The 24950-nt window shown below is 31.8% G+C and overlaps 7 protein-coding genes and 5 pseudogenes across 12 annotated transcripts, besides 6 other annotated features; 4 read left to right on the top strand and 8 right to left on the bottom strand.

The window, feature by feature from the left end:
• Positions 1-10210: part of a mobile genetic element that runs on past the window's edge.
• On the bottom strand, positions 614-1266 carry TVAGG3_1070860 (annotated as a pseudogene). Its single transcript has one exon. A coding segment is annotated over exon 1 (653 nt).
• Positions 1572-4679: a mobile genetic element.
• Positions 2161-2661, bottom strand: TVAGG3_1070850 (uncharacterized protein; the record flags this gene model as incomplete). Its single annotated transcript, XM_001282722.2, has 1 exon — positions 2161-2661. The coding sequence occupies one exon, from the start codon at positions 2659-2661 to the stop codon at positions 2161-2163; it is 501 nt and encodes a 166-aa protein (XP_001282723.2).
• Positions 2724-3759, bottom strand: TVAGG3_1070840 (annotated as a pseudogene). The gene has a single exon. A coding segment is annotated over exon 1 (1036 nt).
• Positions 5450-5916, bottom strand: TVAGG3_1070820 (annotated as a pseudogene). The gene has a single exon. A coding segment is annotated over exon 1 (467 nt).
• TVAGG3_1070810 (uncharacterized protein) lies at positions 7844-8377 on the bottom strand (the record flags this gene model as incomplete). The annotated part of the gene is made up of 1 exon (XM_051256374.1): positions 7844-8377. The coding sequence occupies one exon, from the start codon at positions 8375-8377 to the stop codon at positions 7844-7846; it is 534 nt and encodes a 177-aa protein (XP_051076448.1).
• On the bottom strand, positions 8458-8743 carry TVAGG3_1070800 (annotated as a pseudogene). The gene has a single exon. A coding segment is annotated over exon 1 (286 nt).
• On the bottom strand, positions 9635-10075 carry TVAGG3_1070790 (uncharacterized protein; the record flags this gene model as incomplete). Its single annotated transcript, XM_051256373.1, has 1 exon — positions 9635-10075. One exon carries the CDS (start codon positions 10073-10075, stop codon positions 9635-9637), a length of 441 nt encoding a protein of 146 aa, XP_051076447.1.
• A 1133-nt stretch (positions 10211-11343) lies between the features above and the next one.
• TVAGG3_1070770 (uncharacterized protein) lies at positions 11344-11559 on the top strand (the record flags this gene model as incomplete). The annotated part of the gene is made up of 1 exon (XM_001298789.1): positions 11344-11559. The coding sequence occupies one exon, from the start codon at positions 11344-11346 to the stop codon at positions 11557-11559; it is 216 nt and encodes a 71-aa protein (XP_001298790.1).
• Positions 11560-13840: 2281 nt separating this feature from the next.
• Positions 13841-14876: a mobile genetic element.
• A 1812-nt stretch (positions 14877-16688) lies between these two features.
• Positions 16689-16797: a mobile genetic element.
• Positions 16798-17164: 367 nt separating this feature from the next.
• Positions 17165-17230: a mobile genetic element.
• A 173-nt stretch (positions 17231-17403) lies between these two features.
• TVAGG3_1070730 (glycine-rich protein family) lies at positions 17404-18126 on the top strand (the record flags this gene model as incomplete). Its single annotated transcript, XM_001298790.1, has 1 exon — positions 17404-18126. The coding sequence occupies one exon, from the start codon at positions 17404-17406 to the stop codon at positions 18124-18126; it is 723 nt and encodes a 240-aa protein (XP_001298791.1).
• A 362-nt stretch (positions 18127-18488) lies between these two features.
• TVAGG3_1070720 (ATPase activity, coupled to transmembrane movement of substances) lies at positions 18489-20294 on the bottom strand (the record flags this gene model as incomplete). The annotated part of the gene is made up of 1 exon (XM_001297724.2): positions 18489-20294. One exon carries the CDS (start codon positions 20292-20294, stop codon positions 18489-18491), a length of 1806 nt encoding a protein of 601 aa, XP_001297725.2.
• Positions 20295-22172: 1878 nt separating this feature from the next.
• Positions 22173-23359, top strand: TVAGG3_1070710 (annotated as a pseudogene). Its single transcript has one exon. A coding segment is annotated over exon 1 (1187 nt).
• A 526-nt stretch (positions 23360-23885) lies between these two features.
• Positions 23886-24950: part of a mobile genetic element that runs on past the window's edge.
• Positions 24666-24944, top strand: TVAGG3_1070700 (protein of unknown function, DUF4106 family; the record flags this gene model as incomplete). Its single annotated transcript, XM_051256372.1, has 1 exon — positions 24666-24944. One exon carries the CDS (start codon positions 24666-24668, stop codon positions 24942-24944), a length of 279 nt encoding a protein of 92 aa, XP_051076446.1.

Here is a 24950-nt window from a genome sequence, read left to right as displayed (position 1 = left end):
TCCTTCGGTTTCTGAACGATGTAAAGTAAGCCTTCACTGCAACGTTCCGTATCGAATGAACCATAAGTTATGAAGTTATATCCAACAACTGGGTCTAACCATAACAAAACTATTGGTATAAGACTTTTGTCAATGAGATATGCTGTAGCAGGTCAAAATGACATTACTGTCTTTACATACAAAATAAAAATAAAACTAACTTTATTTTACTCAGAATTTTGTTGCTGAATTCAATAAAAATATATTTTAGGTGAAGAGGTGAGATTTCACCTGTTTTCTCACCTAATTTTTCACCCCAGTTATTTTATAAGCGTTTTACATGAATTGTACGATGTATATTTGAAATTCTAAACAATTTCATAGCTTCTATTTCTTCTGTCAGTATGTCAAAAGTTTTAACAATGCCGAAAGTTTCTTTATACTTCTTCTTGACGTCAGATAGAAGGAAATCGTCAGCTGTTGGATAGTTTTTGTTCAGAAATGCTAACATGTCCATTTTATCTTCTGCTGGTTTCTCTACTTCTTTCTTTAAGTCAGCATAGTCGTTTCGCATACGTTCTATCTCTTTGACGGAGTAGTTATATTTCCTTATTGCTGCTTTACATTTTGAACATTACGGATTTTTGCGTTATACATTGAAATTTGACCTGCTAGAACAACTAAGGCGTCAATGGTTTTCTTTAACTCAAAAGTTGTTGGTTTTATTTGTCCATTCCATATTTTACATCTTTTATCTTTATCTCTTATCTGCCATACACATTCAGCAACTAATGAAACAAAGTTGTCGTATGTCTTAAACTCCCCAGATTTATATATGTCAGAGATGTTCTTATATACCATGTCGCAATCTTTGTCCATAACTTTATGGTTGCAATGATATCCTAGAAACTCATAGTTTACTTTACGTATGAACTTCTTTATTTCTACTGAGTCAGTTGGTTTCACTTCTATTTCATCGAATTCATGAATAGTTAGTTTTTGCTGCTGAATTTCAGGCAATTTGGGTAAATGGTCAATAATGTCCTGCATGTCATAAAGATACTGTTCATTTGTTTCATCTTTCGCACTACAGTCTAAATTACTTGTTAAAAGTTCTTGCTTAATTCTTTGTATTTCTGTCTCAAAAGTATATGAAGAAGGAATAAAGCTTTTCATCTCTACCAACATTGACGTAGGATTCATGACTAGCGAGTTTGGTGCTGTAGTTGTGGACAGAGTCCCGCCGTTCGTGGCTTGAATTGTTGTTGTGCCGATTGTTGAAATCATATCTTTTATACAAAATAAAAAATAAATAAAAATAAAACTAACTTTATTTTTTCTATCTTAAGGAAATTCATGAAAATTCACGAGAAAGCAAAAGCAATCTGAGCCGCTAAGCGGTGAGGGTGAGAAAACAGGTGAAAAAGGAGGTGAAATCTCACCTCTTCACCTAAAATATATTTTTGTCTGATTTACACTCATTACGATGAAGTCATGACAAATCATTTCCAGGACTGTTGTCAAAATGTCATGTTGTCATCATTTTTCAGAGAAGTTCATTAACCTGGTAGCACATGGTAACATGGTAGCACTAGAGATGTGAAAACTTAAATTTTATAATCCCTGGGATGCACTTTCTTCGATTTTTTTAAAATTTTTGGGATAAATTTTGACATCTTTTTTTTGCTGGCGACCCCCCACCCGTTCACAAAAAAAATATCGAGCGAAGGGGGGTCGCCAGCAAAAATCGAAAATTTTTTTGGTGAACGGGGGGTCGCCAGCGAGAACCTTAAAAATAAACTTCAGAAAAAAAAATCTAAAAAGAAAAAAACGAAAAGGCCCTGGGGTCGAACTGGGGAACTTAAGGCTTATACTATGACTCTTACCACTGAACTATATTATCTGTGGATCGGTGCTTTATAAATTGTAAATATAAAGATTATCATAACGAATTAAAATATAAAATAATAAATATTACTCTTATATATTATTAGATTTTAAATTACAAAATAATAATAACAAAAAAAATATTCATGACCGGAGGTTTTAATTAATGTTTAATGAAAGAGAACGATTCATTATAAATTATTGAATGTTAAATTGTTGTAAAAACACATTGAAATATTTGTGAAGAAAATGGCTATTTAATATTGAAAAATAAATAATAACAAAATGTTTATTTCATTTAGTTGCCATTAAGATATGACGGCTATTTAACAAGTTTTTCTTGGATCTTAACCGCCTAACGTTCAAAATTAACCTTTGTGCTTTGATATTACGTTCACATGTTGCCTCCGAAGGAGATGAACATAACAAGCGTAATGCTATTTCCGCAAGGATGGATTTTTCTCCAATTCTATGCGAGATCTCTTCCCAAGCATAATTTTGTGCCTCGTCCATCAGATCGTTCTCAAAGATGTCTGATTCCTTATTGATGAACGTATTATATAACGAGAGTACAAGCGTTTTTTGTCTTTCGTTCAATCGGAATTGAACCAAAATGCGCTTGAGGTAATCTTTAGCTGCTGTTAGATCATTTTCGGCAGTCTGATGATTATCCTCGCGTACATCTTGCAATGTAAGCCTAAGTTGATCATCAGATTCGACAATTCTACGAAATGTGCCTTCATCTGTTACATCAATTACAGCGTTTGTGTTACCTTCCTCAAAAATAGAATCCATGTAAATGTCCTGTAAATCTTCTGCCGGATCTTTATCAGGAATATGCTCACTTTGAAAGGAACTCAAGGGATCGGCCAAATCTTCTACTTCTTCGTTTTTAACAAACTTTCTATGGAAGTAGAACCTTCCTCTCGGCGTGAGAGAGAATGCCAAACACCATAGCCCACCAAAGTCAGAGTCCAAGGTATAGCTATCCAATGAAGATGCCAAGATGGATCCGAATGCATTATGCAAATTGGATGTCAAAAGATTGAGAGCTGATATGGCTTTACGAAGCCAAATGTAACAATTTGCCAACAATGCCTTATCCGATTCGAATACTAAGATTAGCTTTTTAAGAACAGCTAAACAATCTTTCAATTGTACGATTTTATCGTGATCTACATTTATATATTGCTTGATTTTGTTTTCGTACTTAAGAATAAAGACACATATATTATAGTCATATATCCATCTGGTGGATACATGCTGTGGACATTGTGCACCTATATCGTCAGCATGAATGCGACAAAGTTCTGCAATTCTGTGCACATCCTTTACTAAACTTTGTAACTGGTTGTTCTTGCCAGCAATATATTGATAGCTGTTGTGGATTCTGTGACACAAACAGGGAATAAGCAATATCTTGTAGTATTTTGGATCTCTGTCATGATAGAATGAATCATTCCAAGTATCTTTGAAGCATTTTAACTGTGCTGGTCCTCCGTCAACTACCACACTACCTATCTTGACTTTCCTAATGTCAATTCTGTTAAATCCTGCTGTTATTGCGGATTTATAATCCTGACTTGTCTGGCCATCCTTCATATCTATCGCCTCTACTGGGTATGGCTTCATTTGCTCCAACGGATTTGTTAAGACAAAATCAAGATTGTGGTAATCATGTGTCTTGCCTTCATCGATGGCGACACAAGTGTATGCTTTTTTGGCGAATTCGAGAACTTTAGCAAGGTGTATGCTGTTAGCAATAGCAATCATTCTATTTCGGATCTCATCACGTGTAATAGGCTTATATAATTTGTCAGCAAGTTTTTCCGGATTGATATTAGCTGACTGAAGTTGTTTGTATTTGTTCATCATTTGATATATTGTGAACATAATGAAAATCTTTGCAACATGCGTGAATTCTGGGGATGCAAATGTGTCTAAGGCAAGGTTGAACTTACCGGTAAAAATGGTCATTTCATCGTATACATTCGATAAATCCAACATTGGATCATTTGGCTGTTTACCTTTATTGTAGTAGTCAAGTAATGTTGCTGCGATAATGCTTCTCCGGCCTGACATGTGTGAACATGAGTCTTAAGCCAGTTTTTATAATGATCCTCCCTTTGTTCTTGCATTGAACACCGGCAAACTACGCCATCAGATCGTGTCACAAGTTCATTGCATTTTACATACCACTTGGGACTACCTTCATGTTTATATCGCATGTAAACATGTTGTTTCGTTTCAAGATCGGGATATGTTGTGAACCCGACTTCTTTCATTAATGAAGTGATTTCTTAAGTTGAATAAAAACAAATTTGATTGAAATTCATACAAAATTTTTTATCATTATTATTTAAGATGCTTTTTTATGTTGAATTGTTAATTTTTTTATTTCCACCTGGGATATTTTGAATTGGGCTAGCCCAATCCCACCTCTCAATTTTCTCTCAATTGGGCAATGGGGATCCCATATAAAATGTATTGTAACAAAATTTTACATGCATAATATAGTACAATTAAACAACATTCTAAAAATATTAAATTCACATCATTTACTTGAAGATTTTATATTTTCAACAAAAATTAATACAATAATTACATTAAATTGAGGAGATTTATAATAATTATTATAAATTAAAATATTATTACTCATTAATTTGTTGAAATATTGCATTTTAGTGGTAAAAATTAAAATTTAAGTTTACATGCAGAAAAAAAATTTTAAATTCCAAAAAAAATTCAATTGGGATAACGATAGGGACAAAAATTTAGAATCCCCATATGCTTGGGATAAAATCACATGAATAGTAGCACCTTCAGTTCTTCAAAAATAATTAATTATTGAATAACCTGAAACCATTAACGTAAACATATATTTCTGCAGTTCATCCATTACTTCATTACCTAATTAATTACAGACATAAAATATATTTAGTTCATTCGGTAAGCCTTGACCCAAAGGTCTGGGCTCAAGCACATTCAATGAACGCGGTACCATGCGAATACAGTCACAAATGGTGGCATGTAATCTTTACCCGAGCCTGTTGGATTTGTTGTGAAAGTGTGTGAATGATTACCTGTGGTTCCACAGAAAATACCTGTGCTTGAATCTACTGGGTCAGTTGAAATATCAGATCTATTCATTCCCTGTCTATTCGAACCCGCTGCAAGATTTGTATAACCTCTTTTTGTTATTGAATGTGAATGATTACCTGTTGTGTTTGTCGTTCCTGTATGAGTGTGCGGTGGAAGGTTTGCTTCTTTAATTTTCTTCGAACCTCCTGTTTGCTTTGAATATCTAGCACAGTATAAGACTTTATCTACAATCTGCTTCCACATACCAAAACCTAAAACTGTTTCTGGATTTGTTGAGTTCATTGACGTATAAATAGAACCAACAGGATATAATGTTTGAAGTATTTCATTTTTCATGCTTGTAATCACATCATTTACTTCCGACCTCTTTGCATAATTTTCATCAACATAAGTTTTATCTGCTTTAAGGTCTAAACATCCTGAAACCCATTCTGTATCGGCTTTAACTTTAAAAGTCTCAAATGTCCATTCATGATACCATTCAACCTTTTCTTTAATTTCATTATCTTTTTCATCAACATAAACCAAATTTGCCTTCTTATTTAACTCACTATCCACATATTCCTTATCCACCTTCTTCATTATGTCATTTAGGAAACCTTCTATGAATTCCTCATTTAAATTAAATCTTCCAATCTTCAAAACTTTAGGAAATGCATTTAATGCGTAATATCTCTGTTCTTCTGGTGGAATTGATGTTATATCATCCGTTATTCCTTTAATTTTAGAATTCATAAATAAAATTTCTTTTATATTTGATATCACTGCACCACCTTTGCAAACGAATTCGAAATGTTCATTTTTCAATACTATCTCCAAATCTCCATATTTCAACCTTTGCGTTTGTTCTGCCGTCTTTGAATTATATGCATATATGGCGTATGTAATGGTCTGAAGGACCTGGGTGTTTTGTGCCTTAAGTTGCTGTGGTTGCTGTTGTTTAATCATTTATTATGATTTAAAAATAAATATTTAATCTGTTATCTCATCAGCTATTTTTTCTATTTGAAATTGCCATAATATTTCATTCATGAATTCTAAATCACAATCAAATAGGTCAGTTATTCTAAATTTAATATTTGATAAATCTTTTGAATGAAGAATAAATGAATTCCCGGATAATTGAAACGGATATGATAAAGAAAATGTGTTTAAGTTGATGGATAAAATGTTTTGTATTGATGGGTAAGAGTTAGGGTCTAATGTTTGATGTGAAAATCTCATTGGGGTATTAACTTTATCACATTTGATTAAAATGAAATTGGAACCGGTGTCAGAATACAAAACATCCCCAACATCTTTTTCAAAATTTAATATTCCCAACAATGAACGAAGATGAGGAGTACAAAATTTAATTTTCAGCGGGAATTTAATAAGGTTATTTATTTCATCAAGTTCAAAAAGTTTATCAGGTTTTGATTTAAAATTTTCTTCATACCATACGATAAATGATTCATTTAAATAACTTAAAATCATGTTAATATCCCATTTCGCTATCACATTATTTATATACATATCATACTTTTTTCAAGGTCATCTTTAATAAATGATATATAATCTGAAGGGTCTAAAAGAATGGGATTAAATTTACCACTCACAGAAACGAGAGTAACATTATAAATTCCGCTAACTGTTAAATTTAATTCACAGTTATTATTCGAAATAATATTGATAATTGACATTTTTATTACGAATAAAAATATGGTAAAGCGTTATTTTCCAGTGATAAATAAAACTAGAATAAGATTACCTCAAGAATTCATAAATTCAACGAATAAGAAATTCATTCATGTTATAAATTTTAGTGTTTTCAGAAAATATGAGTCAATGTCATATTCATCAACAGGTTATATTTCACTTCATTCAAATTTAGTTCAATCAAACCCATATAATGACCATTTCATAAGATTTTCAGATGGTATTAAAAATGTAATTGATAGATTAAAATATGAACAGATTGACAATATCGAATTTTTGGAATTTTGGTTTAGATATCCCGATGGAAAAAAGATTGAAGTTAAAGATAAAGCTGATACTATAACAAAAACAATTACAATGACCGATCCGGATAGTGGGGAACAAAAAGAAATAAAACAAACGATAGAAACTGGTGAAGGTCAATTATTATTGATTATGATTCAAAGGATTATTATTCGATAATGTTAATGCTTGAATATTAAATAGCCTTAACAAAGAATTTTTCAAGTGATATTTTATATTCATCAACTATTTTATTATAAATATCATTATATGTTAAATGAAGTTCAGTTGTTGTTCCGTTCTTTAATATCTTAATTGTGCTAATATCCTTTATAGGATTTATTTTTGCAACTGTTCCGCAGCATGAAACCTCATCATCTATGAAAAATTGAATCTTAACGTCTGAATCTTGAACATCACAAAGAATGGCGATAATGTGAATTAATGATTCATAAGGTAAAATAATTAAACCGGATTGATCAATTAAATTTATTATTGAATCATAAATTAATTATTATATCACGGTAAATTTTCATTAATTCAGAATTAATGTCTATTTTATATGGGTTCTCGATGTTTGATGAAAGAGGCGGGGGGTATGTTGGATAAGTGGGAATTTCAACAGGTTCTTTACCGGGTTCAGATAAAATGGTTGGGTCTCCATCTTCTTTATTTTGCTCCTCCTCCTTTTTCGGTAAGTCACGAGTTAATAAATTTGGTTGAGTTGCTGACCTTGTTAATTCAGGGCTAACATTAACTTTAACATTTTGAATAATTCGTGATTTATCATCATTTACGTTATAACCAACCGTAATCTCTGCTTTTGCGTTAGTGTTCTTTTGACTAGTGAAACGTCTTCTCATTTATATTCGAATAAAAAAATATATTTAAACTTTTATTTTGCTGGAACTTTTGAATCTATTATTCCCTGTATTTGTTCATGAAGTTGATTTTTAGCTGTTTCATCGAAATTAATAGACCGAATATATTCATTAATTGCATTCTTATAATCATCTGATTTCTCAAATTTTCTTTTATCTGATTCCTTAACTAAATCATAAGTTAAACCACGTTGCTGATATAATGGTTTCTTAATTAAATCTTTGAATGCTTGAGATAAAGCACCTGATGCAATTCTTGCTACTATAATTGGTTGGAATTGGTGTTTAAGTTCATCTTTAACATTTGCGAAAACTGGATCGAATAAAGCAACTTTAAAGAATTTCTTAGCTGAAATTTCAGGTCTAATATTTGCATATTGACCATCAAACTGGTTAGAATATCGTGGTAATCCATCCGGTCCCTCTTCAATAGCATTTAATTCTTCATTGAAATAAGAATATGGATTATGACGGTATGAATTAATTGGACCATTTTCACCTTCTTCAATGTATTGTTTAACAGCTTTTCCATTTTCATCAAATTGCATAGGATAACATTCATTATATGCTTTACGTTTAGAATAATCAGATATAGTTAATTTATAACCATTTATGACTTTAATATTACCTTGACCATCAGTAACGAAAACTTCATTTATACCATCAGGTTTTCCATTTGGACCCGTAATGTCTGCTTCGTGTGCTTCCCAATTTGGACCATGACGTTTGGCATATGCTTGAGCTTCTGGTAATGTTAAAACGTTTCTCATTTGTTTAACATCTTTTTGAAGACCAGCAACAATATGAACTAATTCTTTCATTCCATCAGGAACTTTCATAGTTCTATTATATGCACCCTTTTTGTTTGTCCCTTGTTTTAATGGAACCTGTAGAAGATTTGCCATTTCAGTCATGTTTAATTATAAATAAAAAATAAAAATTAATTATAAAAAGTTAATCAAATTTAACACTTCCTTTATTTAAATCAACTATTATTTTTCCATGTTCACCTAATTGCTGATATTGTGTGTAAAGTTCATTAATGCTCATTGGTAAATTCACTTGATAAAGCATAACGTTCAACTGTTGACGACTAAACCCACTGAAAATGAAAAGTGTTGATAGATTTGATTTAATGTTTGTGCTTAATGCTTTGAAGTATTGAACAGCCATAAAGAATGAACACTGAATGTGTCGACATTGAGTTAATAACTGATTAAAATATGATTTCTCGTTTGTTATTAGTTTTGATTTCACTGCATCATCTAGAAAAATGAGTGAATGCAAAAATTCTCTATCAAAATTTGAAATAGAAAGTGTTTCAAATAATTCATCCCGTTGTTTATCAATAATTTTATCCTTAATCCTTGCTTCTTGATTGCATTATATAATTCTTTATACATTAAAAAGTTTTTTAAATAATCTTCTGCTTCTTCTTGTGATAAATAAATAATTGGAATTTTGATTAAATGCTTTAAAGATTCAAATGTATCATCTGAAGGTGAACCTGAACGGTTGATATAAATTAACACATGTGAATGGGGGGAAGTGTTAGCAATAATGATAATTTGTTTTAATATCGTTAATGTTTTACCTTTATTTTGTTTACCAATTGCTGCAGTGATTGAATTTAAGTAACATTCAGAATATGAAATTTTCATTAATTTTTCCTTAGCTAGAGCATTTCTATTATCACTCAATGCTTCATTAATCATATCATCTATGTATGTATTATATACTCCCGCTAATTCTTCATAAGGGGTGGATGAATTTAAATCCATTTAATCAAAAATAAATTTATAATTTTAAACATTTCTATTCATCAATATTTCATCATATGAACTTCTATACTGCGGTGGTGTACCTGTTGGATGATATTTCAAACCTTCGTCCGGTGTCCATGTCCAATACGTAGTCCTAGTAAACCAAACCTGAGGAGGATTTGTCACCTTTGAACAGTAAGTGTCATTTTCACCCTGAATGATTGGATAAGCTTTCACTTGTACTGTAACTTGTGAATTGAAAGTTTCTAATCCATCAAAGAATATACCCGCTCCATCACGTTGAACTGGAATAGTGCATAAGAATGAAGTTTGGTCTTTCCATGTTCTAGCTAATGGCACGCCATTATCATCATTAAGTGGTCTAGTTAATGAGTCCTCATATTCTTCTGTGCATTCATTCACTCCATCTAAATCAGAAGCTTGAAGCATACGTGTAAAGAATATGTCGCCCACTGTGGTCATCGCTTGATCGGGGAAGTTTCTGGAATCTATAGTGACCTGAAGACCTCGAAGCATTGGATTTTCTAAAACTGTTCTTTGCATTGCATTCTTCGGAAATGCTAACACAACATCTGTAACATTATGAAGAGCGTATGAGAAATCTGAGCTAATACCTTCAGGAGTGATGCAACCTCCATTTAGTGAACGAACGTCAATATGTTGAGCTGGAATCATGAATGGATCTTCCTTACTGAATAAACGTGGTATTGCTTTAACTGATTCTTCAATTAAACCGTATCCTGGTGTAATGCATTTATCCTCTAAAACTGCCATCTTTGTGCATGAAATAATAACGTTATCAACTATTGCGTCAGCAGTTGTAGCGGCTAAGCTTGTAATTAATTTGGCAGGAAGTCCGATTTGTTGGAATTTGCGATCATATTTATAAACATGATTCATAATCTTTTCATAATTTTCATCAGTTATCTTTTCATAAACGTAATTTTGTAAATCAGCAACTCTTAACGGGTCAACCTGACAAAATACTAAAGTATCCCTGAAAACATAATATTTAAGAATGATTTCACCAAATGATTTAGGATAATCATCGAACGCCTGAAATGCTAACAAATCATTTACCGGAATAATCATATCAAAAGTGATATCAACTTCTTCATTTGCGTTCTTGAAAACTTCTGAAGGGTCAATATATTTACCACATACTGAGTTATCATATTTTTGAACATTATTATATAACGAATGAACAAACTTTTTAACTTTCCTTTCTGATTTTGGTTTATATGTTGCAAATGCGAAAGATTCACGGCGCAATCCATCTGAAGATAACCGGCATCACCTCTTTCGGTTTCTACTTCTAATTGTTTAAAGCTTTGATTTGATGATTTGTAACCAACGAATAAACGCATGCATTTAAAAGCGGCATCACATGTGAAAGCTTTATTTGAAACTAGAGTTGCTTTAACTTTGCGTTTAATATATGTGTCACCTAATTGGTTCACATCATGAGCCGGATTTGTAATTCTTAAATGAGTTTGTTTATCATCAAAATATGGAGCATCAGAGTCATAGCATGAACTTTCAAGTTCTCTATAATATCTTCTACCATCATTCTTTGCGAATATTTCATTTATCTTTTCGAATGAATGAAACACATTTCCATTAATCGGTTTAGTGTTTGGCATCAAATAGTTAGTCGTCATTTATTATTAAATAAAAAATCAAAATTAAAAGATGAAAATGAATTTTTAATTTTAATGAAATAATCAACTATGGCTGCAGGTATATTTAAGAAACTGTGGGATAAAGTAAAAAGAGGAGCGCATAAAGTTTGGGAAACAATGAAGAAAGGAGCAAATTGGATATTTAAGAATAAAGAAGCAATTAGTGACGTTGCTGAATCAATAACACCAAAAGCTGCCCCAATAAGAGAAATATTAAATAAAGGAGAAAAAGTTTATCAAAGACTTCAACCGATACTAAGATAAAAATAATATTTATTTATTTTTCCACTATCTACCTCCTATTTTATTAAGTATTCCTTCAGCTATTCCACCAATTGCGTTACCTGCTTGTGCTCCCATCGCCGGATTACCTGCTTTAGTACCTAATACTCCACCTATGATAGTTCCTGCCGTTTTCGCTACTGGTGCCAAAAAGTTTGCAATGGGTTTAATAATCTTTTTATGAACCCAACCCGCAGCTTTCTTAATTCCATCCCATAATTTTTTAAAGAATCCTGCCGCCATTTCTGATTTAATATTAATTAAAAAATATATTTCATCACTTATATTCTAATTTTTATTTAATGATAAATGAAACCGATTTTGAAAATAAATGAAACAGAGGAGGAAGAAATAAATGAAAGTGAAAATGTTCAACAAAAAATAAACGTTGTTAAACCAATTACTGAAATAAAAATTTTTTCATCTGTTGAAGAATTTAATGACTATTATGCTAACAATAAAAAATTATTTGAAGAATTGACAACGTGTAAATTGAATAAAATGTTTAAAGTTGATGGATTCAAAATTTCAAAAATAAAAGGGTGTTAGTTTGAAATCTATTCCTCAATCAAGAATCACCTCATTAATGAAAATTGATGATTTAACAAAAAGAATAGAAGAGATTGAAGAAAGAATGAATCAAATAATTGATTTCATAAATTCAAATAATCATTAGTTTCTTAAAGTTCTATGTTGATTCTGAGACATGAATTTTTAAAGTTTATTTTTTATTTTTTATTTCATTATGGTAGTGAATCTTTCATTCATGAAAATAATTATTTCTAATTTCTTTTATTCTCTCGTACATACTAGATTTGAAGAATTCAGAACATTTCCCATAATCTCCTAAATGTTTTCTTATCCCTAACGTGTGCCAGTTATTATATGAAACTGAATAAACTTTATCTTTATCTTTACACCTTTCATCACTTCCAATATATTTATATCTCAGTTTTGATTTAGCATTTTCATATTCATTAGCGTTTAATAATTCACAGTCTTCCTTTTTAAATTGATGTTTAAGATATTCAGGATTTAATACTCTACGTTTATATGCTCCTAACTTAGTTCTAAAGGTTTTTCTACAAAATTTAGGAATTCCATCCTCTTTAATGTCATCAATGATTTCCATTTCATTATTTTCAATTTCTTCTTCTCGTTTATGAGGTCTTTGATTATGACTCCATTGATTCCATGAAATTAAATATTCTTTATCATTATATTTATACCTCATTAGCTTATTTTGGCTTTCATATTCATTTAATAATTCACAGTCTTCCTTTTTAAATTGAAGTTTAACCCATTCAGGATTTAAACAATGTTTAATTAATCGCGGAATATCTGACATCATCTATATATAGCTTCTTTTATAAAAGATAAAAAAATAAATTATTTTAAAATTAATGTTAATTTTTTAAAATGTGTTTAGTATATAATATTTATTACTAATTTATTTAATAATGTCGCGCTTTCTTACGAATTCATGACTTAAAAAATGTAAGAAAAAATTTTTATATCATCTATATATAGAAGATGTGAAAATATACCTTCATCTATATATATAGACGTAACAAAAAAAGTCACACAACCCTTCCTATCCTACTACTATGAAGATATTTTTTATCTTGTGTTTTTATCAATTCAAATAGTAAAGTTATATATAAATTCTTGATTAATGTGTCATCTTTTGTTTCATTATATGTTATAAGTGTTAATTTTAATATAAATAAACTGTGTTCACTAAAAATGAATTTTAAATTTAAATCCTTACATACTTCTAAATCCTTTAATACCATTAGGAGTTGTTTAAATTGTTGAAAATTTAATAAAATTTCAAATGGAAAGTTAGTTGTTAACCTGTAAAATAAATCATATGCAACTTCTTTTTGTAGCACTAAATCAATGTCCGAAAATTTTGAAATAAGAAATTCAAAATCCGCATTAACTGAATTTTGCCCTCCAAAATCGTGTTCAATTGAGCTGCAATTAAAATTTTGATCCTGGTAATTGTTTTCAGCCTGACTATAGTTTTCTATCTCTTTGTAATTGGTAAACATTAAAAAAAGTAAAATTATATAAAAAGTAATTGTTTATTTAGTTAGTTTTTCCTTCTTATTCTTTTGGTTCTTTAATTTCTATATGAGATTCATAAAAATCCAATAGGCTTTTGATATTATATTTTTTGACATCGTCCCTTGAACACTTATAAAAGTGTCCATTGATTTCACCTCCACACATGCATTTCCCATTTTCAATCCACATAGGCAAACCCAAATTTTAGCTAAAAGTGACAGGGGAAAAAACGTTTAGTATTAAAAAAAGACCGATGAGAGCTTCGTTCGAAATATAGAGGGAACTGAGAATGCGCAACCATTCTCAGGGAATATTGGATGCTATTCCCGTTCCCTCTGTATGGAAAATTGAGGTTTTCAAAGGGAGTTAAAATAATATCAAATTTATACTAATTTACTTCAAAATACAAAAGTATTTGACAGCTAAAATTAGTTACTTTAGCAAGCCTATCAATACCCTTTTACGATTATTGCTACTTTTTCGAAATAAAAGTAAAAACAAATTTATACTAATTTACTTCAAAATACAAAAGTATTTGACAGCTAAAATTAGTTACTTTAGCAAGCCTATCAATACCCTTTTACGATTATTGCTACTTTTTCGAAATAAAAGTAAAAACAAATTTATACTAATTTACTTCAAAATACAAAAGTATTTGACAGCTAAAATTAGTTACTTTAGCAAGCCTATCAATACCCTTTTACGATTATTGCTACTTTTTCGAAATAAAAGTAAAAACAAATTTATACTAATTTACTTCAAAATACAAAAGTATTTGACAGCTAAAATTAGTTACTTTAGCAAGCCTATCAATACCCTTTTACGATTATTGCTACTTTTTCGAAATAAAATAAATTTATTATCAAAAACCTTTTTTTTCTTAGTAAAAATAAACGAAATTTTTACCTTATGAACTTTTGATGGAAATATGCAAATTTAAAATAATAAAGAAAGCCGCGAGCGAAGCGATCGGCTTAGTTCGAAGATTTTGATTCAAATCTTTGCTGATCTGTAATTCGCGGAAGCCGCGAGCGAATCGAGCGGCTTAGGTCTAAGATTTTGATTCAAATCTTTGCTTATATTCCTTAAATTCTTTATGAAACTCGCAACAGTTCCATAAAAAATTTTAAATTCTAAACTGTCGAAATTACCGATCGGTAATCACACCCTTCACGGGTGTGTCACTTTTACAGGCGTGTCACTTTTAGCTAAAATTACCCCTACTCAATCCACATATGGGTAATTTTAAATTTTTTAACTTTAATTTCTTCAGGAGGGGCCTGAGTTTGGTTCCGTTTCTCAAAATCGTCAATCAATTTTTTATAAAAAAATAATTTCGTGGAATCAACCCAATTACAATCTTCTTTATTGTTTTCAATCCATTTTATTAAATATTGAGTTGAATCACCATTATTTTTTTTCATTATAATTTGAGCGGGTTTGCAAGTTTTATCATTGAACATTTGCAAATAAATTGAGACATGATCGGTAATTTTGAAAGGATAATAAAAAATTGAGAGAAGATGTAATTTTTTAAAAAACGAAGATAAATCAAATATATTTTAATAAACATATCAAATTATTAATTCATCCAAAATTTGTTAAGAAATGATCGGCAATTTTGAAAGGATAATAAAAAATTGAGAGAAGGTGTAATTTTTTAAAAAACGAAGATAAATCAAATATATTTTAATAAACAAATCAAATTATTAATTCATCCAAAATTTTTTTAAGAAATGATCGGCAATTTTGAAAGGATAATAAAAAATTGAGAGAAGGTGTAATTTTTTTAAAAAAGAAGATAAATCAAATATATTTTGATAAACAAATCAAATTATTAATTCATCCAAAATTTTTTAAGAAATGATCGGCAATTTTGAAAGGATAATAAAAAATTGAGAGAAGGTGTAATTTTTTAAAAAAGAAGATAAATCAAATATATTTTAATAAATAAATCAAATTATTCAATTTTGATTTTAAAAACAATACTTTTATTGTAAATTTGAATTCAAATTATTGTTTTATATTCAGCCTTATATATTATTTTTCTTTAAACATTATTTTTCTTTCTTCTATTCAAATGCATTTTCAAAGCAAATTTTGAATTATCCTATATTATCTTAATTACAAATATATTTTTATTTAACTTAAATGCACAATTAATCTTTTCATAATTTATCCATTTTGATAATTTCGATTTTTTCAAAACGCTCTCAAATCTTTACAATTTGTGAGAATAATTTTATTCCCATATCAAAATTCAAATTTGTTTTTTTTTAATAATTGCATTTATCTATTAATATACTATCTATTTTTTCAATTTTTTATTTTCTATTTTTTCTCAATTTTTTTCAAAATCAAATATATAGGTTTTTTCTTCAATTATTTATAATTGTATTAAAACATTTTACCCTTATATCAACCAAATGATTTAACACGTTAGCCCTTTATTTCAGCTTGAATTCTTCAATTTTTCTAAATATCAATTTTGATTCTCTACGATAGATTTGTAATAATTCAAAACAATATCTCCCCTATGAAAACCACCTCAATGTGCATTGATATATCAAAGTATATTAATTTTGATTTACAATTCGATATTCCATAATATAATATCAAATTATTTTTCTTTGAGAATTATATGACTCTATTCATTGGATTTTGCAGTATAATTCCACATGAAGACAAGTCTTGAAAACTTATTTGAATGCTACTTTTTAAGCAAACAGAAAGTGTTCCTCTCAAAAAGTGGAAACACTTTCCGGTCCCTCCTATGGCGCATCCGGTGGCTCAATCAGTAATTCAGTTTCGTCGAATCGCTTTTCAAATAATAGTTGCATTTCAGATGAAATCGTTCAGAAGTATCATGGAAATCTTATATACGAAAAAAAGAGATCTGACATTGTGTCAGATCTCAGTAAAAGTGACATTTACATGTCAAAAAAATAGAATGAGTTTAAGTAATTAAAATTGAGGGTGAGAGTAGTATTGTATGAAATAATATCTCTCACCCTCCAATTCATCCTATGGCGCCGAAAAAATTTTGGTGAAATGCGACCACATTTCACCAAAATTTCTCGGCGCCATATAGAGAACTAGAGCCTGTGAGGTACTGATACTATCCATGTACCTCGCAGGCTCTAGTTCCAAGCCAAAATGGCTAAAAATTGCCCGCAATTGTTCACATTGCGGGCAATTTTTAGCCATTTTGGCTGGGAATTGGAGGGTGAGAGTAGTATTGTATGAAATAATATCTCTCAAGATTTTCTTCCAGATTCACTTATGGCCAATGAAATGCCAGAGCTCCAAGGAAGCGAAGAAGATGAATGGGAAAAGAAGGCGAGGAAGTTGAAGAAGAAAAAAATAAGGCGAATCCGGTTGAAATAGAAGAAGATAGTAATGAAGAAGAAGAATACGAACTAAAATATGAAGAAGAATATCAAGAAGATTATGAAGACCCTTATGAAGAAGATTATGATGATTCATTTTAATATTACGAATAAATATCACTTTTTCTATTTTTGACACGTAAAGTTGTCACTTTTCTGTCAAACCGTTTTTATCGTTTTCGTATATAACAGAAACACACAATGCATTAGAACGGCGAGTATTGGTGGAGCCGGTGGCTACATAGCCGGAACTATTCATTTATCCAATCAAACAGTCACTTTTCTGACGATAGGAGGTCGTGGGATTTATGGCAATAAAATTATTGAAGTTCGTACCCCAAATTGTTTTTTGAAACAAAATATGATGAACGGCGGCTACGGCGGTGGAGGAAGTTCCTCCAATTTCTGCGGCACTGAAATCGATACGTCTGGTATTTATTGTGGAACAGGTTCTGGCGGTGGCCAGACAGCTGTCAAATTTTTAGAGAATGACTTATGGCATCGTGTCTTAGTGAGCGGGGGAGGTGGTGGCTGTGATAATGCGCAGGGTGACTACGGAGGTAGTGATGATGGTTCTGGAGGTGCCGGGGGAAACTTCACTGCTCAAAGTTGGTTTGCAAATGGAGTTCTCTCTGAAAATTATTTTGCCGATTCCGAGAAAGGATTCAGTTTCGGTGTTGGAGAAGCTGCGAGATATGGTGATCCATCAAATAATAATGCTGTTCCAGAAGGAACAATGGAAGATAATGCGGGTGGTGGAGGTGGTTGGTTTGGAGGCTTTTCTGGTCAAATTGGATCATCTGGTGCGGGTGGTGGAAGCTCATGGGCATTAACTAAAGATGCTATAATTCCTAAAAGTACATTGACCACATCTGATGAATTTTATAAGAATACAATCTCTAGATATTATGCATTTGGCCTTTCATCAGGTTATTTATTTGAAGATGTTGTAAATGTTGCTGGAATCTGGAATGGAAATGGAAGGGTAGTGATTTCTATTATTAAACAAAATCATATAAGGAGTTGTTCTTGCAGAGTTGGCATACAACCGCATTTCTTATATTTAATGTTTTTCGTAAGTAGTTGAAAAATAAAAAATTATTTAAAAATACCCATTATTGTAAATGCCATCATTTTAGAGAACTTTCAAAAATCACAAATTTTGATAAATCTCGTGAAAATAGATTGAGCCAATTTTTGTTAAAGGAAAACAAGCGATTCTTAGTTGTGACAGTAATATTCTGAAAACAATGATTTTTATTGATTGTTTGAAGAAAATGTATGCATATTGTCTTGAAACTTGACATATTTCTTCAAAATGTTTTGTTTTATAATAATTTCTAATGAGTTTATTCATTTGGGAGAACCTCATTATCATTTTCTTGAATTTTTTTCGAGATCGAAATTATTTTCCCAAAAAATAAGATCCAAAGACGAATAAATGAGTTTTTACTGAAGTTGATATTTAACTAAATCAGAGTAGACTCCATTTAATGAAAGAAGTTGTTCGTGATTACCTTTTTCAACAACACAACCTTCTTTCATAACATAAATGATATCAGCTGATTTGACTGTTGACAACCTGTGGGCCACAACTATGACAGTCTTCTGCCCGTGAAAATTCTCAATTGATTTTTGGACAAGACTTTCAGATTCTGTGTCAAGTGATGCCGTTGCTTTGTCAAGAATAATGATTGGAGTGTTTGCAACAATTGCTCGTGAAATGCAAATTCTCTGCTTCTGGCCTCCTGATAAGGAGTTCTGTGTTACCTCAGAGTTGTATGATTGAGACATATTGTTTATGAAGTCATGTGCATTTCCACTATTAGCAGCTGAAACAACTTCATCATGGGAAGCATTTGGATGCGAATACTTAATGTTATCTTCAATGGGCATTGAGAAGATCACAGGAGTTTGAGGAACGGATGCAATATTAGAACGAATGCTTTTGTCACTGAAATCCTTTACATTGTGACCATCAATTGTGATTTCTCCTTCATAGCCATCATAAAATCTCTGCAAAAGATGGAGAACTGTTGATTTTCCACTTCCACTCTCTCCAACAATTGCCACTGTTTGTCCAGTTTCAACAGTCATGCTGAAGTTATTAAGAGCATATTCTTCTCTTCCTTTATACTTGAATGATACATTGAAGTAATCAACTCTACCGGTAACACATTTGATTTCAGGTTTAGATTGAACTTCTTTTTCTTTGTTGTCAGTATTTATAATAGAGAGTACTTTTCGTGATGAAATGTTTGCTCTCCTGAAGTCGTCTGAAGATGAAAACATTGCCGCAAATCCCATTGCCGCTATTAGAACTGATATAATGAGTGTAATGCAGTCTCCTGGCTGTAAGCCATACTTTGGTTTCTTGATAATGAAGTAACACATGATGTAGAACAGCATTATGATGAGACCGTTTTCAATGAATGTCAGAATTCCGTATTTGAAACCTTGAATGGAGGCAGATTTCGTATAGACTCTATCAACACCATCAAGGCTCTCGGCATATTTCTCGTACTCATTGAGTTCATTGTCGAATGACTTCACTGTTCTGAACTGTGTAATGACTTCTTCTGCTTTGGCCATAGCATAAGTTGATTTGTCATTGTATTTGTGCCACATATGACCAACACATTTCTCGGTGAGCATGAAAATGGTAATAATAAGAGGGAGTGTTGCAACCCAAATGAGTGATACAAGCCAAGATGTCGTAAAGGCGATAATTACTCCTGTAAGAGCAAAGGCGCAGTTCTTTGAGGCTTCTATCGCCTTATCGCAGTAGGTCTCTTTGATCAACGTGACATCTTCTGAAAGTCTGGCGATAAGTGTACCAGTCTGAGCATTATCGAAATAATCTATCGGTTTTACGATTAGGTTCCCGTAGATTTCAGACCTAAGATCATGGGAAAATTGTGGAGTGCAAAATGACTTTAGGCATTGAGATATGAGGTTAGTAACAAGCATAACTGCATCTGCAATTGCCATCCTAATGATGTTTTTTATAATACTTTTCATAAAATCTCCTTCTTCCTGGGATTCACCTAAAGATAGGTCTGTCGTAATACCACCAATAAGCTTTACCATGATTAGAGGACATATTCCCGAAATACAGGCAAAAATAAATGTAAGAATGAGTGTGATCTTTCTTTTGAAGAACTTTAGCATCGAAAATATCTCGAGACCCGTTGTTACAACGACCTCTTGGTCTTGAGAACCTTGCGTTTTGAACAAAACTGCTGACTCAGGCATTGAAGTAGTACTTTTTGATAAATGAGAACAGTTTCTATGCAATTCAATTTTGAAAATATTCGATTTTGAGAAGAAGATAAAATCGTTATTGAGTTAATTGTAACCTATAGTCTTCGCAGAATCGTTACAACCTGATTTTTGTTTTGAGAATTTAGAAAAAATTGTGAGTGATATTGAAATGCGTATCTTTTCTATTTTTATCCAGTATTTATCATATATTAATATTCTATATTTTATAAATTCAAAAGTTTACGAACGTATTAACCCTAAATTTGTCTGAATTTGGTCGCATAGAAATGTAATAAAACTGTAGGATTTTAAAACCAAGCATAAATCAAGAATGCTAGTTTAAATAATCCCTAAAACTTGAAGAAAATTGCTTTTCTAAGATGATTGCCGACAAATTTATATTAAAATCGAATATTTTTCGATAAATATTGAACAATTAAGATTATTGTTTTATAAAGAAGACATCTTCATCAATAAATGGCCGAAATCATATGAAGTTCACAATTTTTAGTATATGATTGGAAATTTTATTTAAAAATATCCACGTAGATGCTCACATGCATTAAGAACAAAACATATAATATACTTATACTAATTATGAAAGAACAATTATCAGTTAATTAGAAATATTGAGATTCATTTATTTCTTTATGATATGTCGGAAAGGTCACATTGAAATTCATTCTCAATGGAATCGAAAACAACTCTTATTTATAAGTGTGATTCATTTTTTTAGTTGGAAATTATTAGAATTTTGCAACGGAGAGAGTGAACTTGAGATATTTCTAATTTTTGAGTCCAATGCGTGATAAGTAACGTCTTTACATTTGGAATTTGAAATGACTTGGCTCAATTTTATCTAAAAACGCTGAGCTTAACTTTAAACACAAACAATATAGCATCAAAGTTAACGTTTCTGAACAGAGTTCCTATGATACTGCATGTTTTTTAATTCTGTAAAATCGCAAAGCTCAACTTTTTAAAAAATTTTGGATAATTCAATTTTGAATAGTTACAGTAATGAACCATATGGAGACTGCAAATCCTACGAAAACAAAAGCTCAGCAAAAAAAAGGTAGTGGGGCTTCCAGGCGCGTTGCGCCCTCTAGCCCATAAAAAATTTCTGAGGACGAGCCAGCCGGTGACTTTTTTGTAGAGCACTCAAAATAGTATAACTTTGTCCGGACAAGTAAGGGTCTATCGTCGCTACAGGAAAAGTTACAGGCGTTCCAAGGAAGTATACTTTGAGAAGCCTTTTTCCCCTTATAGAATGAGATAGGACGGTTATTTTACAAAACTGACAACACTTTGACCGAGTAGTTTTTTGTGCTGAACAAAAAGTGTCATACAAACATCTGTCAAAAACCGTTTTTTAACTTCACTTAAAATGCCACGTAAGCTACGTAAGAATATACGTAAGAGGAAGGGAGCATTGAAACATCCAATAGTAAAACTGACACCACAACAACAGTTGCAACAACAAATGCTGAATGACCCCACTATGTTGCAACAAATGTCAAGCAACCCTATGCTTTTAAACCGAGTTATTGGTGCACAGAGTGGAGGTTTAAGAGCGGCACTTTTAGCGAAAATGGCAGGCTATGGTGGAGCTGCAGACGGAACAGCTTATAACCCTCAAAGTCAAATGAATTTGAGTTCACTCAAAAATCAAATAACAGATGTCAAAAAGTCAAACATAGACATACAGAAACAAATAAGTGAAAACGAAAAGAAACTAGAATATGACAGACACACAAAGAAACTCAATGAGTTAAACGTAGAGAAAAAGAAGAAAGAAGAAAACTGAAAGAACTAAGTACAGAGGAATATGCGAAAAAAGTGTCAGAAAAAGCAGCAGAAGTAGCAAAAATGGAACAAGATGTTATAAATTTGAAAAACCATACTACTCAATATAAAGTACTGAAAGATGAAGAAATAAAACAAAAAGCCCTGAAGACATATATGGATAGCGATGAGTATAAAAAAGAAGTTGAAGCAAATGTAAAGGCAGAAAAACTTTTACAGTTGCAAAACCAAACCGTACAGTATGAAAACTTAGCACAAGAAATTAAAAATAACGACGCAGCCATGCAAAAGGCAATGAAAAGCGCAGAATATATAAAAGCTAATAATGACTGGTTAGATGCCCAAGCCAACGCTAAAGCAGCCCAACTTATAGGGTCAATAAGGACAAAAATACAAGCGGATGAAGACAGTTCAAATGAAGCTTTAATGAATGCTGACTTTAAGAATGCCTTCGAAGCTCTTCATAGTAAAGTGAAACTAGTGAACGACTTCTCATCTGGAAAGAAACTGAAGTCTGAAGGTTTCGACAAAGAGATAAGAGAAGTAGCACAAAATATGACGAAAATAACAGATGCAGCAACGAGACAGGCAGTTCAAAGTGCCTATGACGCCGTTAGAGCAGCTGTTGTGGAAAGTCAAGAAAAAGAGTTACAACAGACCAAAACAGACCTAGTAAATGCTTTCTTAAAAACGAAAAGTCAGGTAGGACATTATGCTGCAGATGGAACATATGTGCCAGCTGGTGGAACTTATATACCACCAAACCCTCCAAGAGAAGCACCTGCACCAGGACTACCTAAAACATTTACATCGTCACATGGACACAGACACAGGCATGCACCAAAACCAACACAACAACCAACAGTTCAAAACCCTGCACAACAACAACCACAAACAGAGCAAGGACATAAAAGAAGTAGAGAAAAAGGAAACCAAGAATTCTTAAAAATGCTTAAGGAAGATTATGGTTACCCAGATACTCTTGACTTTAGTGACAGATATAAAGAAGCTATTAGAAAGTTCAAGGAAGGAAATACTGACCCGAACCTATTTAGCTTTATGGTTCAGCATAAAATCGGATATAATCTCAAACCTGGAAAATACAAGCTCGCAAAGGGATATGATTTAATAGCATATCATCCAAATGACATGAATGAATTTACTCCGAGATATTTGATGTCAGAGCTAAATGATAATTCAACTCTCTTCATGAAACGCGTAAAAAATAGAGACGGAACGAAAGAAGAAAGGTTTATGAGTCCGGATGACTTAGATAGGGAACTTGTTAAAAACGGTCTCGGAATATATGAAATGCCAGCAGATGAGGTACAAGAAACTCAACAGGAAGAAGTTCAGATACAACCAGACATGGAAGAAATAGTTCAGCAACAACAGCTAGAAGAGCCTGAAGGAAACGAACAAATCCCTCCTTTGGAAACTAACTTCACAGAACTAGATGAAGATTTGGAACAGCCGAAAAATCTTGACCCTCAACAAGAGTATGCAGAGAATATGGAATCTTTCCAAGAGTCTAAGAAAAATTCAGCTGACATAGTAGAAGAATATCGAAAAATGTTCACCGACATACAAAAGACTCCAACATCAGATGAAAATATTCAGCATAGAATGGAAGTACTGAAAGAAAATGTACGCAAATACAATAATCCTTTTTACTTACGACCATATAACGTTCAATCTTTGGCTGAACTCGGTGAAAATAAAAGGTTTAATTTCAAGAAAACATATAGAAATGAAACATTGTTTAAAGTTCATTCAGAACCTAACCAAGATGGAAACAAACCTACTTTTGTTTCTGCAGACTATGGAACTACAATGAGATGGGGTCATAAAGCTAATCCGGATAGGTGGTTCATAAACTTACAACCTCAATTCCAAGAAGTTGTAGACGCAATGGAAGTGAATGGTGAACCAGATATAACGGGTATTTTCAGCGCGGCTTTAATGCCATTGAAAGATATGAAAGATGCAGATATTTTGGACCAGTATGAAATGAACATGGCTGAGGGAAATATAACACCTGACGTTCTAGAACATTTATCTCAAAGAACTACACAGAACCATAGAGATGGTATATTTGGTGAAGAGTTTAGAAAGAAAGTTAGGGAGAGAGAAGGAAGAGAACCTATTGTACATGACCTTGCAAACGAAAGTTTGCAAAATGTCATAAAAACTTACTTTGCAGACAATGAAATGAGAAGGGATGAATATTTAAGAAAACTCAAATGGACAGTACCAAATGAAATGTTAGTATTGAAAAACATGTTCCTTGACAAAATAAAACCAACTACAGAAATAAATGACGCAAGACTGAAACGTTGGGTAAAAGCTTTCCCATTCACAAAAGATATTATTGGTTACATGGAAAGAAAACCAGAATGGCTACAAAAACATATATTTGGAAACGAGCTTATTCCATATGGACAAGCTATATTTGAAGAGCTTGAACCGGAAACTCAGGAAAGAGTCATGCAAACAATAAGCGAAGACTCAAATACAAACTATGACAAAATCTTTCTAGGATATATGTTACCTGAGATGGGCGACCAGAGCCCAAAGGCAAAAAGGACATGGGAAATTTACAACATACTAGGTGAACATGAGGCAAAGATGCAACAACTTGAAGCAGAGGGCAAGTTACCAAAAGCGACACCAAAGAAGAAGAGAAGAGTAGAACAAAGTGAAAGTAGTGAAGAAGTAACTTCATCTAGTGAAAGTAGTGGCAATGAAGGAAAAAGAAGAGTTAAAGATTCAGTTAAAAACTCAGTCAGGAAGAAAGTAAAGCTTGGTCCGAGTGGGTTCTATTATGACATATAAATCCAA

The sequence above is a fragment of the Trichomonas vaginalis genome (genome assembly GCF_026262505.1).
Source record: "Trichomonas vaginalis G3 chromosome Unknown ctg_87, whole genome shotgun sequence".
Lineage (NCBI taxonomy): Eukaryota > Parabasalia > Trichomonadida > Trichomonadidae > Trichomonas > Trichomonas vaginalis.
The sequence above is the reverse complement of the archived record's forward strand: the minus strand, read 5'-3'. Positions and strand labels throughout refer to the sequence as shown.